Source organism: Drosophila mauritiana, chromosome 2R, assembly GCF_004382145.1.
Source record: "Drosophila mauritiana strain mau12 chromosome 2R, ASM438214v1, whole genome shotgun sequence".
NCBI lineage: Eukaryota > Metazoa > Arthropoda > Insecta > Diptera > Drosophilidae > Drosophila > Drosophila mauritiana.
The window spans coordinates 11,278,257-11,301,251 of NC_046668.1; the positions used below are offsets into that span (position 1 = coordinate 11,278,257).

At 42.6% G+C, this 22,995-nt stretch overlaps 8 protein-coding genes across 16 annotated transcripts; 1 reads left to right on the forward strand and 7 right to left on the reverse strand.

The window, feature by feature from the left end:
* Positions 1-145: 145 nt before the first annotated feature.
* On the reverse strand, positions 146-1,224 carry LOC117136346 (antigen 5 like allergen Cul n 1). 2 transcript variants are annotated; one of them, XM_033297209.1, is made up of 3 exons: positions 1,069-1,224; positions 560-1,014; positions 146-517 (listed from the first exon to the last, which is right to left on the reverse strand). In XM_033297209.1, the coding sequence occupies exons 1-3, from the start codon at positions 1,198-1,200 to the stop codon at positions 208-210; spliced, it is 897 nt and encodes a 298-aa protein (XP_033153100.1). In that variant the 5' UTR covers positions 1,201-1,224; the 3' UTR covers positions 146-207. The 2 variants fall into 2 exon arrangements, with proteins under 2 accessions (XP_033153100.1, XP_033153101.1); XM_033297210.1 differs by having other exon boundaries at positions 146-496; positions 1,069-1,223.
* Positions 1,225-1,471: 247 nt separating this feature from the next.
* LOC117136972 (antigen 5 like allergen Cul n 1) lies at positions 1,472-2,650 on the reverse strand. The gene is made up of 3 exons (XM_033298141.1): positions 2,522-2,650; positions 2,081-2,469; positions 1,472-1,886 (listed from the first exon to the last, which is right to left on the reverse strand). The coding sequence occupies exons 1-3, from the start codon at positions 2,648-2,650 to the stop codon at positions 1,586-1,588; spliced, it is 819 nt and encodes a 272-aa protein (XP_033154032.1). The 3' UTR covers positions 1,472-1,585.
* A 22-nt stretch (positions 2,651-2,672) lies between these two features.
* On the reverse strand, positions 2,673-3,618 carry LOC117136973 (antigen 5 like allergen Cul n 1). The gene is made up of 3 exons (XM_033298142.1): positions 3,496-3,618; positions 3,051-3,445; positions 2,673-2,999 (listed from the first exon to the last, which is right to left on the reverse strand). The coding sequence occupies exons 1-3, from the start codon at positions 3,616-3,618 to the stop codon at positions 2,726-2,728; spliced, it is 792 nt and encodes a 263-aa protein (XP_033154033.1). The 3' UTR covers positions 2,673-2,725.
* A 721-nt stretch (positions 3,619-4,339) lies between these two features.
* On the reverse strand, positions 4,340-12,546 carry LOC117136974 (protein shisa-5). Of its 6 annotated transcripts, XM_033298148.1 has the most exons (5): positions 12,265-12,546; positions 12,058-12,198; positions 4,819-4,948; positions 4,681-4,758; positions 4,340-4,616 (listed from the first exon to the last, which is right to left on the reverse strand). In XM_033298148.1, exons 2-5 carry the CDS (start codon positions 12,158-12,160, stop codon positions 4,457-4,459), a joined length of 471 nt encoding a protein of 156 aa, XP_033154039.1. In that variant the 5' UTR covers positions 12,161-12,198; positions 12,265-12,546; the 3' UTR covers positions 4,340-4,456. The 6 variants fall into 6 exon arrangements, with proteins under 6 accessions (XP_033154039.1, XP_033154034.1, XP_033154035.1 ...); XM_033298143.1 differs by lacking the exons at positions 12,058-12,198; positions 12,265-12,546 and adding an exon at positions 11,269-11,377; XM_033298144.1 differs by lacking the exons at positions 12,058-12,198; positions 12,265-12,546 and adding an exon at positions 7,957-8,130.
* Positions 12,547-13,269: 723 nt separating this feature from the next.
* Positions 13,270-14,840, forward strand: LOC117137187 (transcription factor BTF3 homolog 4). The gene is made up of 2 exons (XM_033298510.1): positions 13,270-13,375; positions 13,448-14,840. The coding sequence occupies exon 2, from the start codon at positions 13,448-13,450 to the stop codon at positions 13,955-13,957; it is 510 nt and encodes a 169-aa protein (XP_033154401.1). The 5' UTR covers positions 13,270-13,375; the 3' UTR covers positions 13,958-14,840.
* A 953-nt stretch (positions 14,841-15,793) lies between these two features.
* LOC117135693 (beta-alanine transporter) lies at positions 15,794-18,024 on the reverse strand. Its single transcript, XM_033296097.1, has 4 exons — positions 17,893-18,024; positions 17,393-17,708; positions 16,270-17,331; positions 15,794-16,211 (listed from the first exon to the last, which is right to left on the reverse strand). Exons 1-4 carry the CDS (start codon positions 18,003-18,005, stop codon positions 15,888-15,890), a joined length of 1,815 nt encoding a protein of 604 aa, XP_033151988.1. The 5' UTR covers positions 18,006-18,024; the 3' UTR covers positions 15,794-15,887.
* A 210-nt stretch (positions 18,025-18,234) lies between these two features.
* Positions 18,235-20,086, reverse strand: LOC117135692 (protein lifeguard 1). Of its 2 annotated transcripts, none has more exons than XM_033296095.1 (4): positions 19,846-20,086; positions 19,175-19,281; positions 18,917-19,018; positions 18,235-18,852 (listed from the first exon to the last, which is right to left on the reverse strand). In XM_033296095.1, exons 1-4 carry the CDS (start codon positions 19,862-19,864, stop codon positions 18,346-18,348), a joined length of 735 nt encoding a protein of 244 aa, XP_033151986.1. In that variant the 5' UTR covers positions 19,865-20,086; the 3' UTR covers positions 18,235-18,345. The 2 variants fall into 2 exon arrangements, with proteins under 2 accessions (XP_033151986.1, XP_033151987.1); XM_033296096.1 differs by lacking the exon at positions 19,846-20,086 and adding an exon at positions 19,336-19,434 and having other exon boundaries at positions 19,175-19,257.
* An 81-nt stretch (positions 20,087-20,167) lies between these two features.
* LOC117135691 (protein lifeguard 1) lies at positions 20,168-22,866 on the reverse strand. 2 transcript variants are annotated; one of them, XM_033296093.1, is made up of 5 exons: positions 22,762-22,866; positions 22,121-22,218; positions 21,454-21,779; positions 21,142-21,390; positions 20,168-21,083 (listed from the first exon to the last, which is right to left on the reverse strand). In XM_033296093.1, exons 2-5 carry the CDS (start codon positions 22,158-22,160, stop codon positions 20,724-20,726), a joined length of 975 nt encoding a protein of 324 aa, XP_033151984.1. In that variant the 5' UTR covers positions 22,161-22,218; positions 22,762-22,866; the 3' UTR covers positions 20,168-20,723. The 2 variants fall into 2 exon arrangements, with proteins under 2 accessions (XP_033151984.1, XP_033151985.1); XM_033296094.1 differs by lacking the exon at positions 22,121-22,218 and adding an exon at positions 22,270-22,295 and having other exon boundaries at positions 22,762-22,858.
* Positions 22,867-22,995: the final 129 nt, after the last annotated feature.

Below are 22,995 nucleotides of genomic sequence, written 5' to 3' on the forward strand. Positions count from 1 at the left end.
CCACTCACTTAATCGTGTGAACTAAAATTGTTTAGACTTTGTTAATTTCCTGAGAGCCAAAGTTAATACAATCTGTATTGTTAGTAGTCATATTTAACAGCACTCCTATTGTGAATACAAGCCACCAAAAAGAAGTCAGCATTCATTAAAGTCCTTTCATTTTTATTAAAGTTAGTGATTGGCTTTGGAATTGCAGAGCCCGCCAGTTCAGAAGAGGCCAGCCAGGTTGGAGGAGTCGTAGATCTCGTTGACGGAGCACAGGTTAATGAAGACCGGATTGCGTCCGCTGCGGCACTCGATGGCCGGACGATCGCCACTCTGGTAGACCGGGGCATTGACATCGTTTGTCCGGACAAAGTTGCAGGTCATGTACTGGTGGACACTGGACAGCGACTGACCGGCCTCGTTGGTGGTGTTCTTGGTCTGCCGCAGAATGCCGCAGCCCACGTGGGTGGTGCTATCCCGGACGAGCTGTGTGAAGTAGGCAATGCACTTGCTGACGCGCAAGCGAAGGATTCTGGTCAGGTGAGCAATAGTTAATCCTGCCGCCTCCACCTACCTGTTGTTGGGCGGACTAAATGCTATAATATCCCGCATGCTGCATTCCTTGTACTCGGCGAACATTTGCTCCAGCGTGGCCTTGATCACCTCATCTTCAGTGTGGTACTCCACCGGGATTGGGGCTTCCGGATTGGGAGGGTCACTGGGAGAGCTCGGCGGCAAGGGATCCCCCTGCCAACCGCCCTCGGCCACCACCTGGGCCACGTTGCGGAACTGCTCGCTATTGCGGCAATGATCGTTGACCAGGGCACATCGTTTCACATTGAGCTCCGCAAAACTGGCCAGCTCCTGATCCCACTGCAACGTGGCCATCCGGGTGGCCGGACTGAAGCCCATCAGATCGCCCCTCGCTATCCGATCGCGGTACTCGTTCAGCTCATTGAGGATCATGGTGCGACGAGCCGTCGTGATCCGCACAATGTGGGCATCCGGACTGCAGATGTCGGCCAGCGCCTAAAGGAATCACACATCAGCGACGTGGCTCGCTGACCATTAGATGCATCTTACCCCGAAATTGTTGCAGGCTATATGCCTCTCGGGTCCGGGACACAGGGTGGGATCGCAGTAGTCGAAGGCCTGGAGCTGCTGGCCCAGGAGCATCAGCAGCAGCAACAGCGGCGGCCACTTGGTGTCCAACATCTCGACGAGGCAGCCAGTTTAGCCAGCTCCGGCCACCCGAGGCTGCCTCTTATAGAGTTCGAAGGGGCCAAATCGATTACCGGTCAAGCGGAGCTATCAATTGCGACCATTTACTGACCACCAATCAGTTAAACAATTGGTTAGGCCCACTATTAGGCACACTTTTGTACACAGAAAAAAAGCGATAAGTTCTGATCAAATTTTGTACCTTAAATTTTGTACCTTAAATCCGTTAAAATAATATAATATTTTGAAATTATTTCTCCCATTATTCTGTCAACGGTTTTATAGGTTTTTATTTAATGAATAGTATTTATGTGAATATTTATGTGAATATTGAGTGCATAAGCACCTTTTCTTTAAGTGTAAAAGTGTATTTAACACCCTAAATGTCATCTTGCACTTTGTCGCTGGGCGGCATTTTCGATTCCACCACCAAGCTGTTGGCATCGACGACCTCATCCTCGCTGCAGAGGAACTGGTACATCTGGCTCGATCCACTGGCGCACTTCCCGCCAGGAATCTGGCCCACCTCGTACGGAACCAGGTTGTTCACACTGGCCCGCGAGAAGTGGCAGAGCAGGACGATATTTGACTCCTTCTCGTCCCTACCTTTCACACGAAGGCCGCATCCCATACGAGAACCATGGTCCTGAATCAGCGGCATATAGTGACCCACACAGGTTCTACAGTAAAATAAATATGGCCTTAGTAGTTAAATACAGCAATTTTAAAAATGTAAGCTTAAACTCACTAACATGTATACATGTACACTAACGAAGTATTTAACCTAATACACTAATTTGTAACAGATTTTAACAAGCATTCTATAAAGCTGGTTTCTATTCTTGAAATATAGGTGGCGTTTTACGTCACTTACCCTTCTCTTAGTGGCACTAATTTCTGACTGTTCATCATGCATCCCATGACATCCAGGAACAACTCCGGCAGCAATTTATCTAAAATCGTACGTATAAGGCTCTTGGTCCGTTTCATCTTGCTACGGATTTCGATGGTTGCCACATAGTGATACCTCTCGGTATTGGCGCAAAACTTTCCCGTCTCATCGCATTGGCGAACCTGTCGATCAGCCAGCCTCTGCAGTTCAAAATCCCAGCCCATTGTTGGCATGCGAGCGGCTACCGAATAGTTGCCCACCCCACTGGCCAGATAGTTGCGCAACATGTTGATCCTGCTAAGGATGCCGGTCTTCAAGGCTCCATTAACGTTCAGGAAGAGGTTGTTTTTCCCGCATTGCTCGCCTATTGCCTGCAGATGAGGTGGTTAAATCGATACAATCGCGAGCATTGATAGCTACTACCTTAGGTTGAAAGCAGCCCACATGGACTTCCGAATTCATGCAGAGATTGGGCTTACAATGGGGATCATCTTCTGGGGACAAGCTCGCAGTTAGCGGTAACAAAAAAAGGTACAGATACCACATCTGCATCTTGTGGCAAGAGCTATTTAACTAATGTGTAAAGCTATCTTATGAGCTAGATTTATTAAATGCAGCATGAACGAATCAATTAAGCTCGCCCAATTGCAGGGCATTGGGATTAACATGCTCCTCGGGTGAGCAGAGCCCCTCATATATGGAGTGGGTTCCCGCATAGCAGCGACTTCCCGGATGAGCACTTGCCCGGTAAACCAGCTCATTGGCGATCTTTCCGCGCGAAAAGTGACAAAGGACACCGTACTGGTAGAGTCCGCTCTTTTGGCCTTTTCGCAGCATCATGGCACAGCCGACATGGGCGGCCAAATCTTGGACCAGCTGGGTGAAGTAGCCGCGACACTGTCTGCAATCATGGATCAGATATGCACTAACCACTTGGATCTCTCACTCTCACCCATCCTTGGCCGGTTTCTCGGCATTGATGTGGGCCATTGTGCAGCCCTTGACATCATCCATCCAAAACTGCAAAACAAAGTCCAAAACGGATATGGGATCCTTCTCCAGTTGCAACCACTTGGTACTGCCATATATATATGACACATAGCTGAACTCATCCGTATTGCTGCAGTAATCGTCGATATAGTCACAACGCCTCAAGGCAAACTTGGCCAATCCGGCCAGCTCCTCGTGCCACCGTAGTGTTGCCATCCGGGAAGCTGGACGCAAGTGCGGATACTGACCCTTAGCCACGGTATTCCGAAAATCATTTAAGACGGCCAGGAGGTGGGCACGCATGTGCATGGGAAACTTCACGATGATTGCATCACTGCCACAACTCTCATCAAAGTCCTGCGAAACTCAGATAGTTACTAAGCACCTTGATGGGAAGCCAAACTTACCCCATAATTGCGGCAAGCGATATGCGTTATTTCCGGCAGACACAGATCCTTGTTGCAGTAATCCGTACATAACGCCTCCTGGCTGATAAGAACTATTGCAAGGACTGATAGAAGGTACAACATCTGGTGTGGATTGGTGGAGTCAAAATACAAAACTATTTTGAAGAAAACTAATCTATCTATACAGCGGAAAATCCATTTAAACTGCCTTAATGCAGCGTGACAATTCTATAATATATAAAGCTATTACTAGTTACATATCCAACAGTAGCCATATTCAACAAGGAATCCAAAGAGCTAGAAGTTCATTATTAAGATACAAAACTTACAAAATGTGTAAAACATTGGAATTTCGCATGCCTCACCAAAATCAGTATTAAAACAACGTGGCTAACAATGGATTTGGCCAGAGGCCAAAACGAGGTACTAAAAACATAAAATATAATTTCGCATCTCAATTAAAAAATGATGAATAAAAACTTTCGATTGCAGCAAAAGCAATGCAAATCCACTAGTAATCTTTAGAAACCCATTGGCAAAATCATCCGAGTGCAGAAGTAATTGAAAACATGTTTGCATTACTTGTTTTTGTGTTTTTGTGAAAGTGCACATCGAAACAAATATGCTCCAGTTGTATTTGATGTGCACTTCACTGGTTTATTACAATTAACACTTCATGTAGTTCAGTTTGGTTTTTGTTTTGGATTTGCTTAATGTAGATGTATAAATAAAAGGTTGCGCTTAAGTTATATGTACACTTTACATACATCACATGGAATATAAAAATGGCTCGTTGTGCGATCGCTTTCACTTTGGTTTTTTCCCAGGAGTTTGGAGTTTTTTGGGGAATACATTATGCAAGGAAACATGGAAAGTAAAGTGTTCAGCTGAGTAAAAAAGCTATAACGAGACGGAAAGGGGATCCTCAAATATAGTTTCACTTTCAGTTAACAGTGGGATTTCACTGGCTAAAGTGGGGGTTGTATGGAGCTTGCTTCTCATATCCAGCGGGCATAACACTAGGTCCAGGATTAGCCATGGCCATGTCATACGGCGGAGGATTCATGTTGGCAGCTTCGGCGCAAGGATACGACGGATAGGCCACGCCATGCGTTTGCTGACTGCATTGGATAAAAGCATATCAATTAATATTTGCGTTCCGCTGGGGCACTAGCTTCCACTTACCCCGGCATCGGCATTGGCATTGGCATTTGCTGCTGGCTCTGGTGGTTCATCGGCATGGGCATCTGCACAGTCACGTTGCTGCGGGGAAAACGAGGACATTAGAATAGTTTGCGGCCCCACTTCAGGCTCCGTACTTACCCGGTGGTCTGTGCGGGGTACGAGGTCGCAGTTACGTAGGCATTGCCCGACGGATAGCCCGGCGGAGGCAGCTGTGTGACCGGATATCCGCCGGGAGCCGTGTGGGTGGCGGAGGTCACCACCACAGGCGCTGAAAGTAGGAAGAACGGGAAAAAAAAATTAGAAACGGAAAATAGCTGCGCCAACGATTCTGAATCATCGCCAACCGCGAATCGCAGACTCGATAAGCTCCCACTTTTGATTAGACTCATCAGTGTGAACAAAAATTCCCCTTTCAGCACTATAAAAAATGTTCGATATTGTATTAATCTAAATTAATGTAATTCATCAAAACTTGATGTACATAAACTTCTTTGCTGTTTTTTTGGGCTTTTAATCTTATTCCCTCAATTTATTTATAGAAAAGGTGCCACGTTTATATACACTATAAATACTTTTTGTATTAAAATTAATATTTTTAAAAACAAATACTGCCTGTATCGAAAACGAATAAAAAGAATATGCTTCACACTTAGACAAATAAGATAAGGGTCCACAAAATTTGTTGCACTACTATTTCTTTAAGTGTAATTGTCAATCTTTTCATTGCTCAGTCAATGTAATTACCAACGCCTTCGCTGATTGTGTAGCCAACATTTCGCGCTGCTTTCTGCTTGCGTCTAATGCAAACTACGATGGAAGTTATGAAAAATATGGAAAGGGCTATAGATAATCCGACAAAGAACGCCCACATTCTCGATAAGTCAGGGGATTTAGCTCTAAAAAACACAATCGCTTTCCAGGCGAACACAGAACAGACTGCAAGTCCTATGTCTGACAAAACCCACTCTCTCGGCCCACGTCTAATCAATGTCCGATTATATGGCCAATACGATAAGCGGGTGGTGTACTCGCATTATGGTCTTGTTTATCTCTGATATTGGCAGTACGGAACAGCTTCAAAATTACATAAGTCATAAAACATAAATAACCATTCCCGGAGCTGCAGCTATTTACCCATGGATCTGAACTTCTTGGCTATGCAAAAGAAGCAGAGGCACATCGACGAGGCAATCACTATGAAGACTGAGACTGCTATGATGGGAATAACAAACGGCTCCATCGCGAATATTATTCTATACAAACTGAACGAACTGGTGCTACAGCATGGAGTTCACGATTCCAACTGTTTGGGGCTTTTGTGTTTTTTTTGTGTAAATGGGCGATATTGGAAACCCATTGGCCGGGCGTTATCGCCACAAACGGGAGATCCCCGAAAACACACCTGCGCCCTTGGTGAGCGCCGCTCTCCGGGTTCGACCACGGGTCAGGAATACCGCCGCGGATGTCATGAAAAATACGGAGAAGGTGAAGAAAAGTATCCAGTAGATGCCCGAATCATCCATGATTTTGATACTGACTGAATAAGCGGCGCACAAAGACTAAACAAAAGCGAGAAACTAAAGCCGACGGATTGGCAATTGGCAAAAAAGTGCCAGTAATGGCCAAAGAAAAGGGCAATCGCACTCATAAAGATAGCACTTATCAGTGATAACAGCACACTTCCAACCATTATCATAACTTACTTAAATCGCCGAGAGCCTGACGACGCTTCCAATGTAGTGCAACCAGGCCGAGCAATACCAAGATGAATATTTTGAAGATTATGCGAAAAACGGATATGAAAACCACAGAGCGTTCCTGGGACTCCAGCAAATAGCTGATCTCCGTTTCGTTGTTCATTTCGAAAATACGTTTTCTACTAGTTCAAATATCAAAAGTCTTCCGGATTTCGAGCAAGATTTAAGGCATATATCACAACAAGGGCAACCAAGACCGTGAGAATACCCGCTTCGAATGCCAGAAATGTCCAGTTGATGTGCAGTCGCTGGGAAATGTCCTCAAACACATCCAATATGGTGGCATTCATCGTGCGGACCTGCGACCTAACTAAATGGATTTCATAATCATTTTCTGAATTACCCAGCATTTCGGGATCGATCCCTTTGTATGACCATTAGCCACTAATACCTAATTATTGATTTGCGTTTAGGCGTAAACGAAGCTTTTAGTGACACATTTGGAAATGGGATCCGAAATAGTAGGGAATCACAGTCGCTGTTATCAGTATATATTGCACAAATATAACAATAACACCCAGTCATTACCCACTCCAAACCAAGTCCTAAATCTCAGCATACCAAGATAGCCGGACTATTTCACCACAGAAGCTTTAAAAGTTTAGGATATTGGATATGAAATGATTTTAAATTGTGTTTTGGAGGAGAAATTAAATATGTCTAACAACTTTTAATATTAAATCGGATTTCCCATGCAAAATACTTTACGAGTTAGTTAAAGAACTAAAGCCATTCGCAAACAATCCAAAATTTTTTGTAGACAATGACTTGAATATTTCAACCATAAATATTATTGACAGTGCAGATAGAAAGCAAAAGCACTAAATTAGGGGCAATACCCATTATTATCATATATTGATCAATTTACAAGATCGAGTTAGGAAATCTAATACAGACGCCTTGAATGACGTCATCGAGTAATAGATTTAATTAAAAAACAAACAAGTTTCCCCGAGTATTAGATGCAGATATCGCTATCATGTGAGTAAGTCTTCAGCACCTGGATTTACCTCTATTTACATGTGGCAATTATGAACAAAGTGACTCAAAGTGAGTAATACGCTGGATAGTTTCTGGTTTTATGTGATTTTTATCATTAAAAATGATAATTAAAGTACCTGTAACTTGGTCTAACTATATAAAGCTGAAATTCTCGATTTATTAAGAGCTGTCTCTTTTTAAAGCAGACAGCCGGATTGTACTAATAAAAATAATAAGAATAATGGGTTACCAACCATCACAGTTTTTAATCTCCTTTCCACTTTTTAAGCGTAGACATATAAAAATGGCCCCAATACAAATGGTTAATACAAAAACCGCAAACACTATGACCAAACTGAAGTCGCCTTCATTTGAATTCGACTTAAACACATTCACAAAAAGAAAATTCATGATTGCACTGCAAACGCTAGCTATAGACTAAGATAGCTATCTGAAAGTGCAAGTATCTGTGAGTTTTAATAGATGCGGAAATAAGAGAGTTGGCTTATCGTACAGATACGTTAAGAATTTCTCTTACCTTCCGTCTTAGTGCGTTTACAACAAGAACAACAACACTTGCAATAGCCCCAGACAAAAAGCATAAAAATGAAGACTATTAAATTGGCAGCTGCTGCAGAAAATTTGTCGCCATCATCGTGTTGAGGTGGCATTGGGAATTCTAAGGAAGGCATCTTTTTCTACTAAACACGTTTGACTGCAACGAACTGAGTAAATGAACTGATCGAACTGTGCCTAAGCTCAAATCTTTTTGGACTGACTCTGGGAAAAATCCAATTCACTAAGCCCTTTTCCTTACGATAAGAAAAAGCGGAGGAGAAAAAAATGGCACGTTATCGTTTAGACTGCGTATAAAATATTTATCCAGAAGAAAGAAAACTTTAAAACACTTAACAAGTACTGCTTAGCTCTTTGTTTAATCTAACAAAGGAACAATATGCACATTATTGCAGCGTACTTTTAGGCATAAAAAACAGGTAAAAAACCCAGGAAATATCAATAAGTTCTTGTCTTGTTTGTCTTTCCATCTGCTTATAGCGTCTTTGATATGTGACACCATAAAAGGTCTCAAATGTATAGTACATTAATCTAGATTTGCAACAAGTACTTAGTTCAATTAAAAAAAAACAAATTTGCGACCGACTTTAAAATTTATGATTTAGTCACAATGAGTCAGAATAACACTACAATTCTCAATGAAAGCAATGACTACTACTATGAACTACAATATTACACAGAAGATTATTTAAATATTTAAAAGAAGAAATCCGATCGTTTAGGATTAAATGGAAAAGAACAATAAAATATCCCAAATTAAATACATACCCCGCCTTTTGCATTGACGAAAGCACAGGTAAATGCAATACAAAAACAATACAATAATGAAAACTGCGATTGACGTATATTTTGCCATTATTTGTAAAATTTGCTAAATTCCAAATCACTTGCGATCCGAATGAGAGGAGTAAAAAAACTAAAATGTTAAAGAAGTCGATGTGGGTTTTCACTTTAAATAATTACTCATACTCATAATATGCAAATGGTAAATACAATACCATTCGCTTAAATATTGATAAGGATAATCTTTACTCACTGAGTCGCACTCAAAAAAGTTAAAAATTCAAAGCATTGAGCGATTTTATTCCTTTGCTATGTGTAGTTCAAAAATTATAATCTTTGAGTAAAAGTTCTTTAAACTTTTCTAAATTACTAAGAACATGGTAAATCCGCAACATAGCGATAATGCACCGAATGAATCAAAATATTTATCCGAAATGTGTAGTAAAATAAAATCATGGGAAAAAATCATTGTATGAAAAAGTATAATTATTTTTTTGAGTGATAGTGGTTGCACCCGATTTTTTTTTCGAAAAATCTTAATTTTTGTATTTTGTGCACAGCAGGATTAAATACAACATATATTTTAAGTTCTTAGCCAAGGCAAATGATTTTGTGTCAATATTGTAGCAGAATCAAACTTTTTATCCATGTATATAAATGTGAAATATCTTATAATAATCCTAATAATCTTATTTATTAAGCAGTTGGTTCGGCAATTTTGTAGTGTTACAGCCATGGTTATAAATAACGAAACTAAGTTGGTAAACTTAAAAAAAATCAAATAGATTGTTCTCCATAATTTTGGTGGACAAAACAACACACAGGAATTTCACACAAGGAGCTTCGACATCTGCGAACTCGGAAGGACACAGGACAGCAACAAAGGACTTCTGCATCGAAATATACTAACTTGCTTCGATCACGCCCTTGTCCGCCAGGCGCTGTTTCCTTTTGCGGATCACGGATCCTATGATCATCGCCAGGACTGCGCAGACGACCACTGCGAAAATGGTGCAAAGGATGATGGTGGAGATCTCCAGATCCCTGTCGCCCGGAACGTGCGGCATCTTAATTGAACTACTTCAACAATGGGTATTTAAAAACTAATAAATTCGAACGGCAGCCAGTCTTGAGGATGGTTCGATGGGTATTGAAACTAAACACGGTAATGCGAATTTTTCCAGTGTTCATTGCGCAGAGGTTCGACGATTATTGCGAACCGGATTCGATTCCTCGCCGGCTTTTGTAAGAGTCCAGACTGTCTGCATATCCCCACAGACCCGAAGTCAGTTTAAAATGGTGGTTTGAATGGCAAGATAAGATTAGCACCCATCGCTGGGTCGGCATTGACGCTCTGGACGTTTAATCGGCTTAAAAACGCCATATAGTCCTGATATCGGTGCCAGAAGGTAGCATAGAATGGGGGGGAAACCATAAAAGTTCAAGTGGACATTGTATTTACAGCTTGAAACCTGCGTCAATAGTCTACATCAATCAAAAGAGAAATTAGGTTTCGTTTTCGAAATTTATTACTTCTGGGGGATCCTCAGCACGATGCGATTACCCTGAACAATTCCCACAAATCTCTGATCGTTTCTGACGTCAGTGGTAATCAAATAATTGAATTACTCTTATCGAAAGCTTATTATCTGGGATGGCAAACAATACAGCTGTTGGGGAAATTCACCGGTCAACAGTTGGACCCAAGATTTTTCTGCAGAAACGAAGTACGATTCAAGTACAACGACAACAATCATTCTGTTTGCAGAATGCCAATAATCTTGTTTAACTTATTTTATATCATTTTTTAAATATCTAAAGCTGGTCATAAGCACAAGTATTCTTGAGGCAATTAAAATCGGTAAAGCAGTGGCTACTATATTTATAACATTTTTTAGTGCATGCTAAATATTGCCATTTTGACCTTGTTAGTGCAAGAACTCTTTAGAGATTTGAAAGGTTTAGACTTATATAATTACAAAAAAATTTTTTTAATTATTACTGCTGTCCAAATTTATTATCGAACACAATAAAAAATTCAAGGAAGAAAATTTTTCCATAAAAAAATACAAAATTGTTTGTGTGCTGAAAAGAAGTCGTTATTCTGGGAGCACGGTACAAACTATTTACGACCATCTAATCAACACCCTATCGCCTAATTTGAACAACACTAAATATAATTTAATATCATTCGGGCAAGGGTAAGAAGAAAAAACAAGACTTGACGTCAAACGTTTGCGAATATAAGATAATAAGATTGTCGAAAATGTTAAAAAGGCTACACGAGCCAGATTCGATTTGATGAACAGCATTGATGATTTGTAAATTAAGGTGATAATCAAAACGCTTGATGCAAATGGCGTCTTGGACGTGAAGCACTTATAGGTATATATGATTAGATTTTGATAGCTCGGCTGTCTAGAGCGATTCCCAGAATCGAAGATACGACCATCGATCATCCCAGAGTTACTATTTAAAGTCCTGTCCTCACCGGCGGTAACCACAGTTGCGTTTCCCATGCGAAGACGACGGGCGCGACGAACTCGCAATAGCACCAGTATCAAAACCACAATAAAAAACACCATTATAATGGGAAACCATATATCAAAGTATATGTAAACCATGGTTAAAAGATACTTTTTTTCAACGAGCCGTTCGGTCAAAAAGTTCGAGGTATACTGCATGCGTATTTAACTGTGGCATGTGGATACAATTGTCAGTCGTGCTTATCTCTAAAAATATATCAATTCCTTATCGAAGCGCAACTGAAGATGAGTCATTTAAATTTAAGTTATATTGTTGTTATATTAAAAAAGCTAACTTTATAGCTAGCCAATGGTGGAAATTGGGTAAAAACTGGGAAAATCGTGCGCAGAAAGGGACAACAGACAACATCCACTTGATTCAGATAAGATACGACCATATAAATAAACATACATAAATAGAGAATTACTTTGTCCCTTGCTGATAAAGTAAGTTCCGCTTATGGCTGAGCATACTTAATGTTGTTTGCGAATCGGTGGAGAGGCAAAAGCCAAAAAACTGCAAAAGCTCTCTCTCATTATTCAGATCTGTCTCTCTCTATAAATATATATCGACTGAATATAATTATTATTATCACTTAACACGAATAGGATGTCGTATAGTCTCACTCATGAAACTCATCTTTTGAGCTAAACTCCGACTGCTTGTCTTTCCGGTTGGTGAATGACTCATCGCGGGCTTTTATTTGATTAATGGCTTATAGGTTGATACTTCTATATTGTATACAGTTACTCACTGGACAGAACGGCACCCTGGCGTCTGGTGGTGCAGCAATATCCGCAGCAACTCATGATGAGGAAGGTGAGCAGGAAGAACATGAAAATGCCCCAGAAATCCATGGCGAAATCGTCTATATCGTCCAACTCAAAGTCGTCCACTGCGGAGGAAGTTAATGACTTTAAAAGGTCGTTTCATGGTCGATAAGCCGTCGTGATATACTTACGTTTGGCAAGGATTTAGCGGTTGTTCCCCTTTCTTATTATATGTATTTAAAGTCAAAAATTCCACTTGTTGCAGTTATTGCACAGAAATGCACTGCCTACTTATCAGATTTATCCGCTCGTTGGCAGCACCCGTGTAATTAACTTAAATATCACTGAACTACTATTCCGGAAGGCCGTTACTGAAGCCCGATTGGAATTAACTATATCTTATCAGCGTTAATCTGAAAATAATACAATTTATCATGATGACAATGGCAGCACGTTTTGCAGCACTGACCACGCTGGCTGTGTTATAGCTACCGATAGCTCGCGCACTCAACACAGCTATCGATACTATTGGAATAGAAAAATGTAAGAATTAAATAATTCAAACATTACATCTGGTTTGATTGTGTTAAAAACTTTATTGCAAGGCTTATGATGGCTCATAATTATGCTTACATTCCAAATATTTAGTAAATTTATTTTGTCTTACTTGGTTTTAATATTAAATGTAAAAATTTTTTAAAAAATTACAATTTATAGTGATGATAATGTCTGCACGTTTTGCAGCACTGATTGTGCTGGCTGTGTTTAGTGAGCAGTCGATGCAAAGCGTCGATATTTGGTGCACTCAACACAGCAACCGATACTATTGGAATAGAAAAAATAAGAATTAATTAATTCAAATATTACATCTGGTTTAATTGTGTTTTTACTTTACTGCAAAGTTTATGATGGCTCACAATTATGTATATTTAGATTCCAAATATTTAGTAAATTGATTTTGTCTTACTACGTTATTTTATTTTATATAGCAAATTTTTAAACATGTTTTCCTATATTTGTGGCTAAAAGCATTGAAAATAAAATAAATCAGTCGCAAAAAGTGCTTACTATTTGAATAAATAATCACTTTATAAAAGCTGTTTTAAATTTTGGCGCGCAGTGGTTGCCACCTTGTGAGTTATCGATAGTCAACACTCACGTTTAGTACTTCCTACCAGTACTACTCACATATACATACACCTTTTGCCATTTTTATCATGGCGATTTCTTTTTGACATTTGACTACGACTGGGCGCACGTGTTTTCTGGCAAGGCTCTGTGCTAAATTATAGTAAAATCAAAGTGAGTAGTGGAAAGTGCGGCATTTTATTGGCGTTTTACTGATGCGACCATTGTGTTTACTCAATTGAACAGATGAACGCGGAAAAGCTGAAGAAGTTGCAGGCGCAGGTGCGCATTGGCGGCAAGGGCACCCCTCGCCGCAAGAAGAAGATCGTCCACTCCACGCCCGCCACCGACGACAAGAAGCTGCAGTCGTCGCTCAAGAAGCTGTCGGTGAACACAATTCCCGGCATTGAGGAGGTGAACATCATCAAGAACGATGGCACCGTCATCCACTTCAACAATCCGAAGGCCCAGGCCTCGCTGCCGACGAACACGTTTGCCATCACCGGTCATGGCGAGAACAAGACGATCACCGAGATGGTGCCCGGCATTCTGACGCAACTGGGTCCCCAGGACATCAACCAGCTGAAGAAGCTGGCCACGGAGATTGCCAACAAGAGCGGCGCCGGCGGCGCAGCCGGCTCTTCCGCCGCCGATGCCGGTGACGATGATGTGCCCGATCTGGTCGAGAACTTCGAGGAGGTGGCCATCGCCGACACAAAGGAGGAGAAGTCCGGTGAGGTGGCGGCCTCCGCTTAGGCAGGTCCAACCCCGCCCACCCAGGCAAATCACACCACACACACCGAACGCAAAAACATACATACAAAACATACGGGGCCAGGGAGCAAGACGAAGTGGCTGGCATACAGGGCAGAACCCACACACCAGACACGCCGGAAACACATCTACCACTTACCCACTCCGATTCCAAATCGGAAACGGATCCACTCCGGACTGCAACCAGCGCTTCTGCCCTGGATGGGCCATTCTTCGTGCTCCCTCCAGCCACTTTTTTGGGGGTAATGCTACACACTAAACTAAAATACAAAAATAAAGGCATCCTAGTGAGCGCTGAACAGAACACATAAGCATAATAACTAACTTAACATACTAAGGGAACCCTTCAATCTTAATCTAATTGTAATAGTTTGGAACAGTCAAATGTATTTTCCAAAGCGATTAAAGAACGTTTCCTTAACCAAAAAAAACCACAGTCCAAACAACACACACACTCTAATTTTTGCCGCCCTCCCAAGAACAACACACACACAAATGTATCTATAGATATATGCGCTCTCATAATACACTATATACTATATATATACGATACCGTTTTTGGAAGAATTGTGACGTGAGGTGATTAGGGGAACAACGCAGACACTCCAGATGAATTCATTGCCAGGTCGCGAGGACAGAGAAATATATTTTTAGCACTACTAGCTCTTACCGATTTCCCCAAAATCCGACTTTTCGATGTAACCCCGCCCTCAACGAATCCTCAATTGAAAACGAAAACAAGCTGGAGGCCACAATTTCGATTCGAGGACAATGTGCCCAAATTGTTGAAAACATAGCTTATAATTTGTAACCTATTGTTTTAGACCATCATACATGCGTTACATTAAATGAGCTGTAAAAACCATACGACCCATTCATATTTCCAGCATTTTTTTTAGTTTAATGCCTATTATTTTCGTTGCTTGCATAATCGACATGTGTGTGCGTGTGGACCTGTGTGTGTATGCATAGCAACGCTCTTGTGTGAGGTGTTGGGAAAGGGGAGGTGGGAGGTGCGGCGCAAAGCACGCGGCAGTCAAAAACTTGTTGACATTGGGAATGGAATAGTGGGTCTAAAATCCAGATGGTCAGAAGCCTCCTTCGGCAGGAACTTTGACCCGTACGCAACATCCAAATTAGTTGACCAAATCCAAAGAGGGAAGTCATAGCATGCGGCACATGTACATATATATATCTATATATATATATACATAATATGGTATTTGCTTCGAAATGAGTCACGTTTAAATTGGCTTAAAATTGCGATTAGGCCAGTTCAACCGGAATGTTTCTTGAAGTTTCCACTTATTTGTGCATAAGCAAGCGATTGCCGGCTTCTTATCGCATTTCGACGACCTATAACGTATTAGGGTTAATGCAAATGCTAGTATTTTTATCAGTTGCGAGGTCAAATGGAGTAAAAAAACTCATATTGTAGCGAATATGCCCATTTAATTGATGTTTATTAGGTTCCAATTGGGTTTTGCTTTGATTTTTTGTCCATTTAAATTTGCCGGTCGGCCTGCCAACCTGTTTTATAAACATGCGTGCATAGCTAATACTGTGAATATAAGTGATTTAAATATTGTTAAATAGCTTGCCGAAATATTTTTGATGATTAAAATAAACTTTATGGGCTAAAGATTTGGCTAAGCTTATTGACAATAAGATGTTAATTATTAAAATATTCTAAAATCTTGTCACATTTTAATCTTGAACTGTGAACTAAAGATGATCTAAGGATTTTCTAGCTTTTAATAGCTCACACCACTGTGGCACATGTATGTATGTATATACATGCGGTACAGAGTTGCCAGATGTAAGAGACGCAGTGCCGCCACAAAATCAAAACAAATTAATTTCAATTTCAAACTTTATTTTAACTTGCTCTATTTGAACAACTTTTAACTGACTAAAGCGTGCGCATTTCATTTTTACAAATGCTGCAAACGATCTTGCAAGGGACTCTAGCTGAAACCGGAGTATCTACACGATGGAAAACCGGTGTGCCGCCCTCAGGAACAATCCTTTTCTGCGGACTCACACGGATATTGCTCGGCTTTCGCTCGCTTTCCACACAGCAGCAGAGGAGGAAGCTCAGTGGCACTGCCTCGCCCTCCTCCAAAGTCTGGGGAAGATTTCGGTTACGGGTCTCTGGTAGCAGAAGACTAGCAAATCCTCCCAAGATTAGCAGAGCTCCCATCACAATTAGCGGAAGTACGAGCATTTGCTGACCCTGCAACGGGAAATGGGTGAATATTATGGTAAACAGTAATCCCCTGAGCCGCACTCACCATATGATTGATCATGGGAATCACTATAGGTCCCACCATGGCTATCACCGAGCTAAAGCTCATGCCCAGTCCCCGCACCACCGTGGGATACAACTCAGATGCCATAAGCGGCAAGACTACGAAGGACGAGCTGATGCCCATCTTGCCCACGCAGTAGAGCAGCAGTGTGATGTCTGGGTACAGGAACGTGGCCACGCAGGCGACTCCGCCCACCAGCATCGAGATGAACAGGATCCAGCGCCTTCCGAAATAACTCAATCCCGGCCAGAGTAGCAAATATGTTGGCAGTTCCACCGCCCCAGCCAGAAAGAAGTTCCAGATCTCATCGCCTCCAAGCGCAGGAGCATAGTAACTCAGTCCCACGTAGACACTGGTGTTGGCAAACCAAATAAGGGTGATGATCAGGGTCTTTCGACGCATATTGGGTCCCCGGAACAAGTCCAATATGCCATAGTGGGTGGTCATTGAAGATTTAGTTTCCGCAGCCTTTGTGCTGACCAGTTTTCGCTGCAACCGTTCCACAAAATCCCGATTTACGCGCACACCATTCACTCTGGCCATTACTTTCAGGATTTTAATGGCCCTCCTGGTTTTCCCCACGGCCATTAACCATCGTGGTGATTCCGGAAGCACGAAGAAGCAGGAGAAAAGCATCAGCAAAGGCATGGACACTGCCAAACTGAGTTCCCGCCAATCACGTACGATGTAGATAACTCCGGCTAATACCACCAAGCCCAAGGAGTAGGCGATATTCGAGACGATGGTGCAAAAAACTCTCCTCTCCGGTCCCACCAGCTCAATGGCCAGCACATAGGGACTGGCCAGAATAGCTGGCACTGTCAGTCCCACCACAAAGCGCAGTCCCAGCCAAGTGTAATAGTTCCAGGCAAAGGCACTGGCCGCACAGGCAGTGATCTCGAGCAGCAGATAGGCGTAAAAGGATGGCCGCCTGCCCCACAGATCCACGAGATATCCAAATACATAGTTACCTAGCAATCCGCCAACACCGAAGACCACAAGCGCCAAAGTAACAAGGAAGCTGCGGTCGCAGACCAGGTTCCACTGCAAGGTATATGAGGAAATAATTCCAATATATCATCATCGCGAATGGGAAAACCCTTACCTCTTGAACCACCGTACTTGAGTATATGGATTTGTCGTAGTGCCAGCCATGTTGGCACGGCACCACCTGCGCCGTATCCGGCTGCAACTTGAGCAAATCCTCTGCCTGTTGTCGTAACAAATCCGGAGGAGGGCGATACTCAAGATAGCGCACTATATCGGTGTAATTTCTCGCGTACATGGAACACTCGGCATAGGCTCCATTGCGATTACGCGGAATGCTCAGGTTCTTAACAAGCTGCACGTAGTCCTGCGTCCAGGGCTCCAGCTCAGGAACACGACAAAAGTGCTGAGGTGTGGCCGCTATGAACAACTGGCTAGAAAATAATCATGTTAGATAATTATGAATATTTACTGATGAAGTACCGTTAAAAGGCGAAAAGGTAGATCCCAATTGATGCTATCGCATTTATACCAAGTGATGGTTGTGAAAATCGCATTGAGATTTGTTTTTAATATTATTTTCTATCGCCTCTAGAAAACCAAAGAAGGATGACCAACCTATAGGCGTGGAAGGCACAGGGCAGCGCGGCGGGCAATAGAACGGAGCAGATGATGACCTTCTGGTAGAGCCCAAAGGAGCCCACCTCCCGCAGCACCTCGTCGAAATCCATGTCCGCCCGTTAGCCAGACGCTCGCGCAACTGACGATCGCGCCGATCACCTTGTCCACATTCAATCCAGCCCAGGAACTGGTGGCGCTGCAGGGGCTGATTGGACATAATTACATTACGGCCTCTCGTGCGCATTAATTAATTGGACACCGCGGCGTGGACAAGGTTCGAACTAGTTGAGCGCCCCAATCCCAGCCAAAATCCCAAACCAAAGCGAGCGCTCGACAATGTTGGATTAGTTAGTCGTCTTGTATTTCTTCGCGGCTAAGGTGGCACTGGGCACATAAAATTAAGTTACATTGCTAAAACTGGAATAGAAGCTATGGATCATAATGACCAGTCTAATTGCGAGACAATCCGATAATGGTCAGTATGTACATGAAGATGTTAATAATGTCCAGGTAGAGGTTTAGAGCGGCGAAGATGTACTCCTCAGGACTGATGGAGTACTTATGATTACCACCCAGCATCAACTGGGTATCGTACACCAAGTAAACGGAGAAGAGCAATGCTCCCAAGGAGGCATAGACCAGTCCGATCACCTTGCCCGGAATGAAGATAGCGATGATGCCGAAGATGATGAAGACCACCAGACAGGCCACCAACACTCCTCCGCACATCGTAAAATCGTACTTCGTTTGCAGGGCAAACAGGGTGAGTCCCAGGGCCACCGCAGCCGTAATTCCCACTGCCATCAGGACCTCATCAGCCTCATACTGTCCGGCGACCATACCCAGAAGGAAAGACTCCGCCACGGTGAACAGGAAAAGGAAGATGAAGTTGAGAGGCGTCTTACGGCGTACACTTTCGCAGCAGGCCATGCAGATCATGGTCACGATAAGAACGACCTGAATTTAGGAATAGGGGCTATATTTGTATTCAATATTTGGCAAAAAAGTCGTAAAAACTTACCAAGGCAATCCAAAACAGTGCCGGATTTTTTTGCACCCATTCCTGCGAAGCTTTCGAGAACGTAAATACACTAACAAAACCGAAAGTGATCAGCAATTGGCACTAGAAATAGAACGATATCAAAATTAGATTGCAGGAAGTCAATAAATCTTGAAGTCTTAAAGTGAGCCAAAGCGGAAAAGTAGTGATCCAAATACGTTTATAGTTTGGACAATTTAAATTTATGTTTTCTTTTTCAGTTCAAATATCAGCACTTACCATCAATATCAAGTAGACCTTCCGGATAAAACCCTTCCGGATGCTCTGGTCATCGAAGGCGAAGCTCTTGTCCGCTTCCGCATCTGTGTATGCGCCAGTTTCATCGCCTGCGTGGTTGGAAGACAATTCAAGGAAGCAGGAAAATTAATGCAATGACTAACCGTACTGAAAATGATTGTCGCTGCTCATGGTTAAATTGCTATGACTAAACTTTAGTCACTTAAGTTACGGTGCTCTCTTTGGCCGACTGCCGGCAGCGTGCTAGTGTTTCAGCTTAATGGAACCGAATCGCCCTTTCTAGGTGTTCCCATATGGACGTATGAGTTGAGATTAGCCGGTTACCGGCTCTTATCACAGCCCCACACTTCTACTCTAGATAAGATTTGTGTATTGATGTCGGTGAGTAACTGATATTGCCACCATACAATTTCAAAATGGTTGTTCACTCTCCCTTCGATTGGGTGAATCAGTGTTTTTGGGCTCATACAGAAACCTTTTCAGCTGTCTTATCAGATGAAAATGCGCCGAGAGAGATATATTTTTTCGACTCTTACGGAGAGGAAACGATGCAGTCAATAAGCTTTCTACAATAGCCAAATCGATTATCTAATCTAGAGCACCTTTCCGCAGCCAATTTGGTTTTGGTTCAGCCCAATCCGGGCGATACTTGCCTTGCTGGTAGTGATACATTTTATAGCTACGCCCTGCTGGAATTCACACGAACTACTGAACAGGTGGCCGGGTCAAACGCATGATATGGGGCCAACCCGAAATTAAAACACCCGGACTTCTTTCTGTGGTGGTGCAGATAACAAAGTTAACTTAAGCAATGATAAACCAAAAATGCAGACGATAATGGTCTAGAGTCTAGAAGTAATCCAACCAACGGCGTCGCTCTGCCGTCGCAGACTAAAGTTGCATCTGGTGGTGGTGGCTGGCTGGTTGAACTGGATGAACCACTGACGGAAGCCCCACAATGCAGGGGTCTGTGGCTTTAATAAATAGATGCGCTTTATTGTTGACTTTAAACTCAGTGTCGCTGCAGGGATTACAATGTTCGGTACTTGATTCATAGTTGAAAATCGGGATTCCTTGGTTATTACACACGGTTAAGTTTTATGTTTTAACAACTGCAAGCCAACTTGCTTATATGTATATTCTCACATAAATATGTTTATACGTGACTATTTATTGTTGCTTCGTGTATCTGAATGGCATATCATTTGGTATACATACATATTTATAATTTTCTTTTTAAATTTGGAAATATCCACTTGGTTTGCGCCTCAACTTAAGCAAGAATAAAACATACATAACAAAAAGTTAGTTCATATACCCTTAGCTGACATTTAGAACTAGAAGGAAACGGGAAATTGGCAAACACAACACGAAGTAGATAGATTTGTAAGTATTTGAGTAATTCGTTAGTTGAAGATTGCCTCCACTGGGGGAGCACACCGATGAGATTACGCGACAACAATATTCGTGTATTCCAGGCTACTGAATAACCCGATTAAACTGTAAACAATATTTGGAAATAGAGCGGAACTTAGTCGCGCGATGCGCCGATTATAGTCAGAATGTACATGAAGATATTGATGATGTCCAGGTAGAGGTTTAGTGCCGCAAAGATGTACTCCTCGGGACTGATAGAGTACTTGTGCTCGCCGCCCATCATTAACTGTGTGTCGTAGATGAGGTAAACGGAGAAGAGCAACGCTCCAATCGAGGCGTACACCAGTGTTATGATCTTTCCCTTAACAAAGATGGCCACGATGCCGAAGATCAGGAACACCACCATGCAGGCGATCAAAATGCCGCCCATCATAGTAAAGTCGTACTTGGTCTGCAAGGCGAAGATCGTTAGGGCCAAGCAAACCGCTGCTGTTATGCCCACCGCCATGAGAACCTGGAAAACAGATATCGTTTGATTTTACTACATATCGTACTTAAATCAAAGAACTCACCTCTTTCGGCGCATATTTGGTTGCGGAAACTCCCATTAAGAACGACTGAGCTGCTGTAAACAGACCCAAGAATATGAAGTTCGTCGGAGTTTGGCGGCGCACACTTTCGCAGCAAGCCATAGACAGCATGGTTACTAACATCACGCCGAGGGCAACCCAAAAGAGCCACATGTTATTCCTGGCAAAGGTTTTTGTGCCCTCGTGGTATACAAACAGGGCAACAGCTCCAAAAGTGACGATTAGTTGTCCCTAATGACACAGAAATGTTAATCAATTGTACATGCCTTCTATGTAGAATCATCTTAAGCTCACCATCAGAATCAGGTACACCTTACGTATGAATCCGCGACGGATGCTTTGGTCGTCAAAAGAGAAGTTCTTGGGCTGGCTCTCCGGATCATCGTAGGCTCCGTAGCCGCCAGCAGATGGTGGTGGTTGGATGAATCCCGGCTGGGGAGCATAACCTCCCGGTGGAGGGCCCTGTCCGTAGGGCTGTGGATAGGGTTGAGCACCTCCTTGAGCATAGGGTGGGTAGCCTTGTGGCGGCCCTTGAGGTGGATAGCCGCCTTGAGGTGGATATCCACCATATCCTCCCTGCGGGGGATAACCACCGCCATAGTTGTACTGCTGGTTGGGATCTGCGGAATAAGACATCTCGTTTTAGTTTGTCATCTAAAAAGGTGCTACCACCGCGTTCGCTACAGCAATCTGTCTACCAAGAACTGTAAAATCTAAATGAAACGCTTCGCCGTGACGAAGAGATGCGGTAAACCAAGAAACAATCTCGAGCAAATATGTACATACAACCATGATAAGAAGGGACAAGTACGATGTGTAAAGAGAGAGAGGTAATGGAAATGAATCAGCTCTGGGAAATTACTGAGCATTCAACGGGTCGACAAGCCCCGGGACGAACAAAAGCATGCGATCAGAAAACGGGTAAGCTGTAACACTCGCTTAGAAGCTAAGAAGATTGAACCTTGGTATTGGGGATACTGGGGAACACTTTGCCAGGACATTCTCGAGGGACTTCGCTCTAGGGATTTCTATGTAATTCCGAAACCGCTGTGGAGTAAACTTAGATCCGAAAAAGAATGTGTTAGTACGGCTTGTCCTTATTCCACTCACCTTGCATTGTTTCGTTGTTGTTTTACCTGCAAAGACAGATGATAAGCAATCATTAGTTAATTTAATTAGTGTCTAAGAAAAGTGCACACTCTTTGGTGGCATGCAACTTTAATTATCAATCAATTTGCCACTTGAGTAATGTCTGAGAAACTTCGGCACCGTTTGGTTTGTTGTGGCCCCCATGACGTGTACCTCTCAAGCTTTATGGTGTGGGTTCTCCGTAAATAGCTGGGACCATTTATGAACCTTACCTACACGTTGAACCGCGAGCTTAAGCGCTTTAACCTAGTCGTAGCTATTAAATTAGTTCAGCCGGAGCACCACCAGCGCAAAAAATACATACACAGCAGCTCGGTGTAGGAAAAGTGGTGACTCACTTTTAGAAATTGCCAGCTTCTCGAAATTACCGGGAAATCACACTATTACAATTTTCTTTGACGTGACCTACTATCCACCCATTATTCAAATTATGCTCTTTGGATGACTAATTACCTCTGGATTACGTTGCAATTTGATCAAAACAAACAATTGGATGTTGTTTTCTGAATATTTGTTTTTTTGCTATAAATTAACAGAGATGTGCCTGCTGACTGCTATCGGAACGCAGCTGTAATTATCGTTGGGGGTGGAACTTATTTTTTTTTAGAAGGTGGCACATACCACACTATGGCGGCTTTGTTGTAAAAAGCAAACAAATACATTAGTCTTAAATTATATTCGTAGATA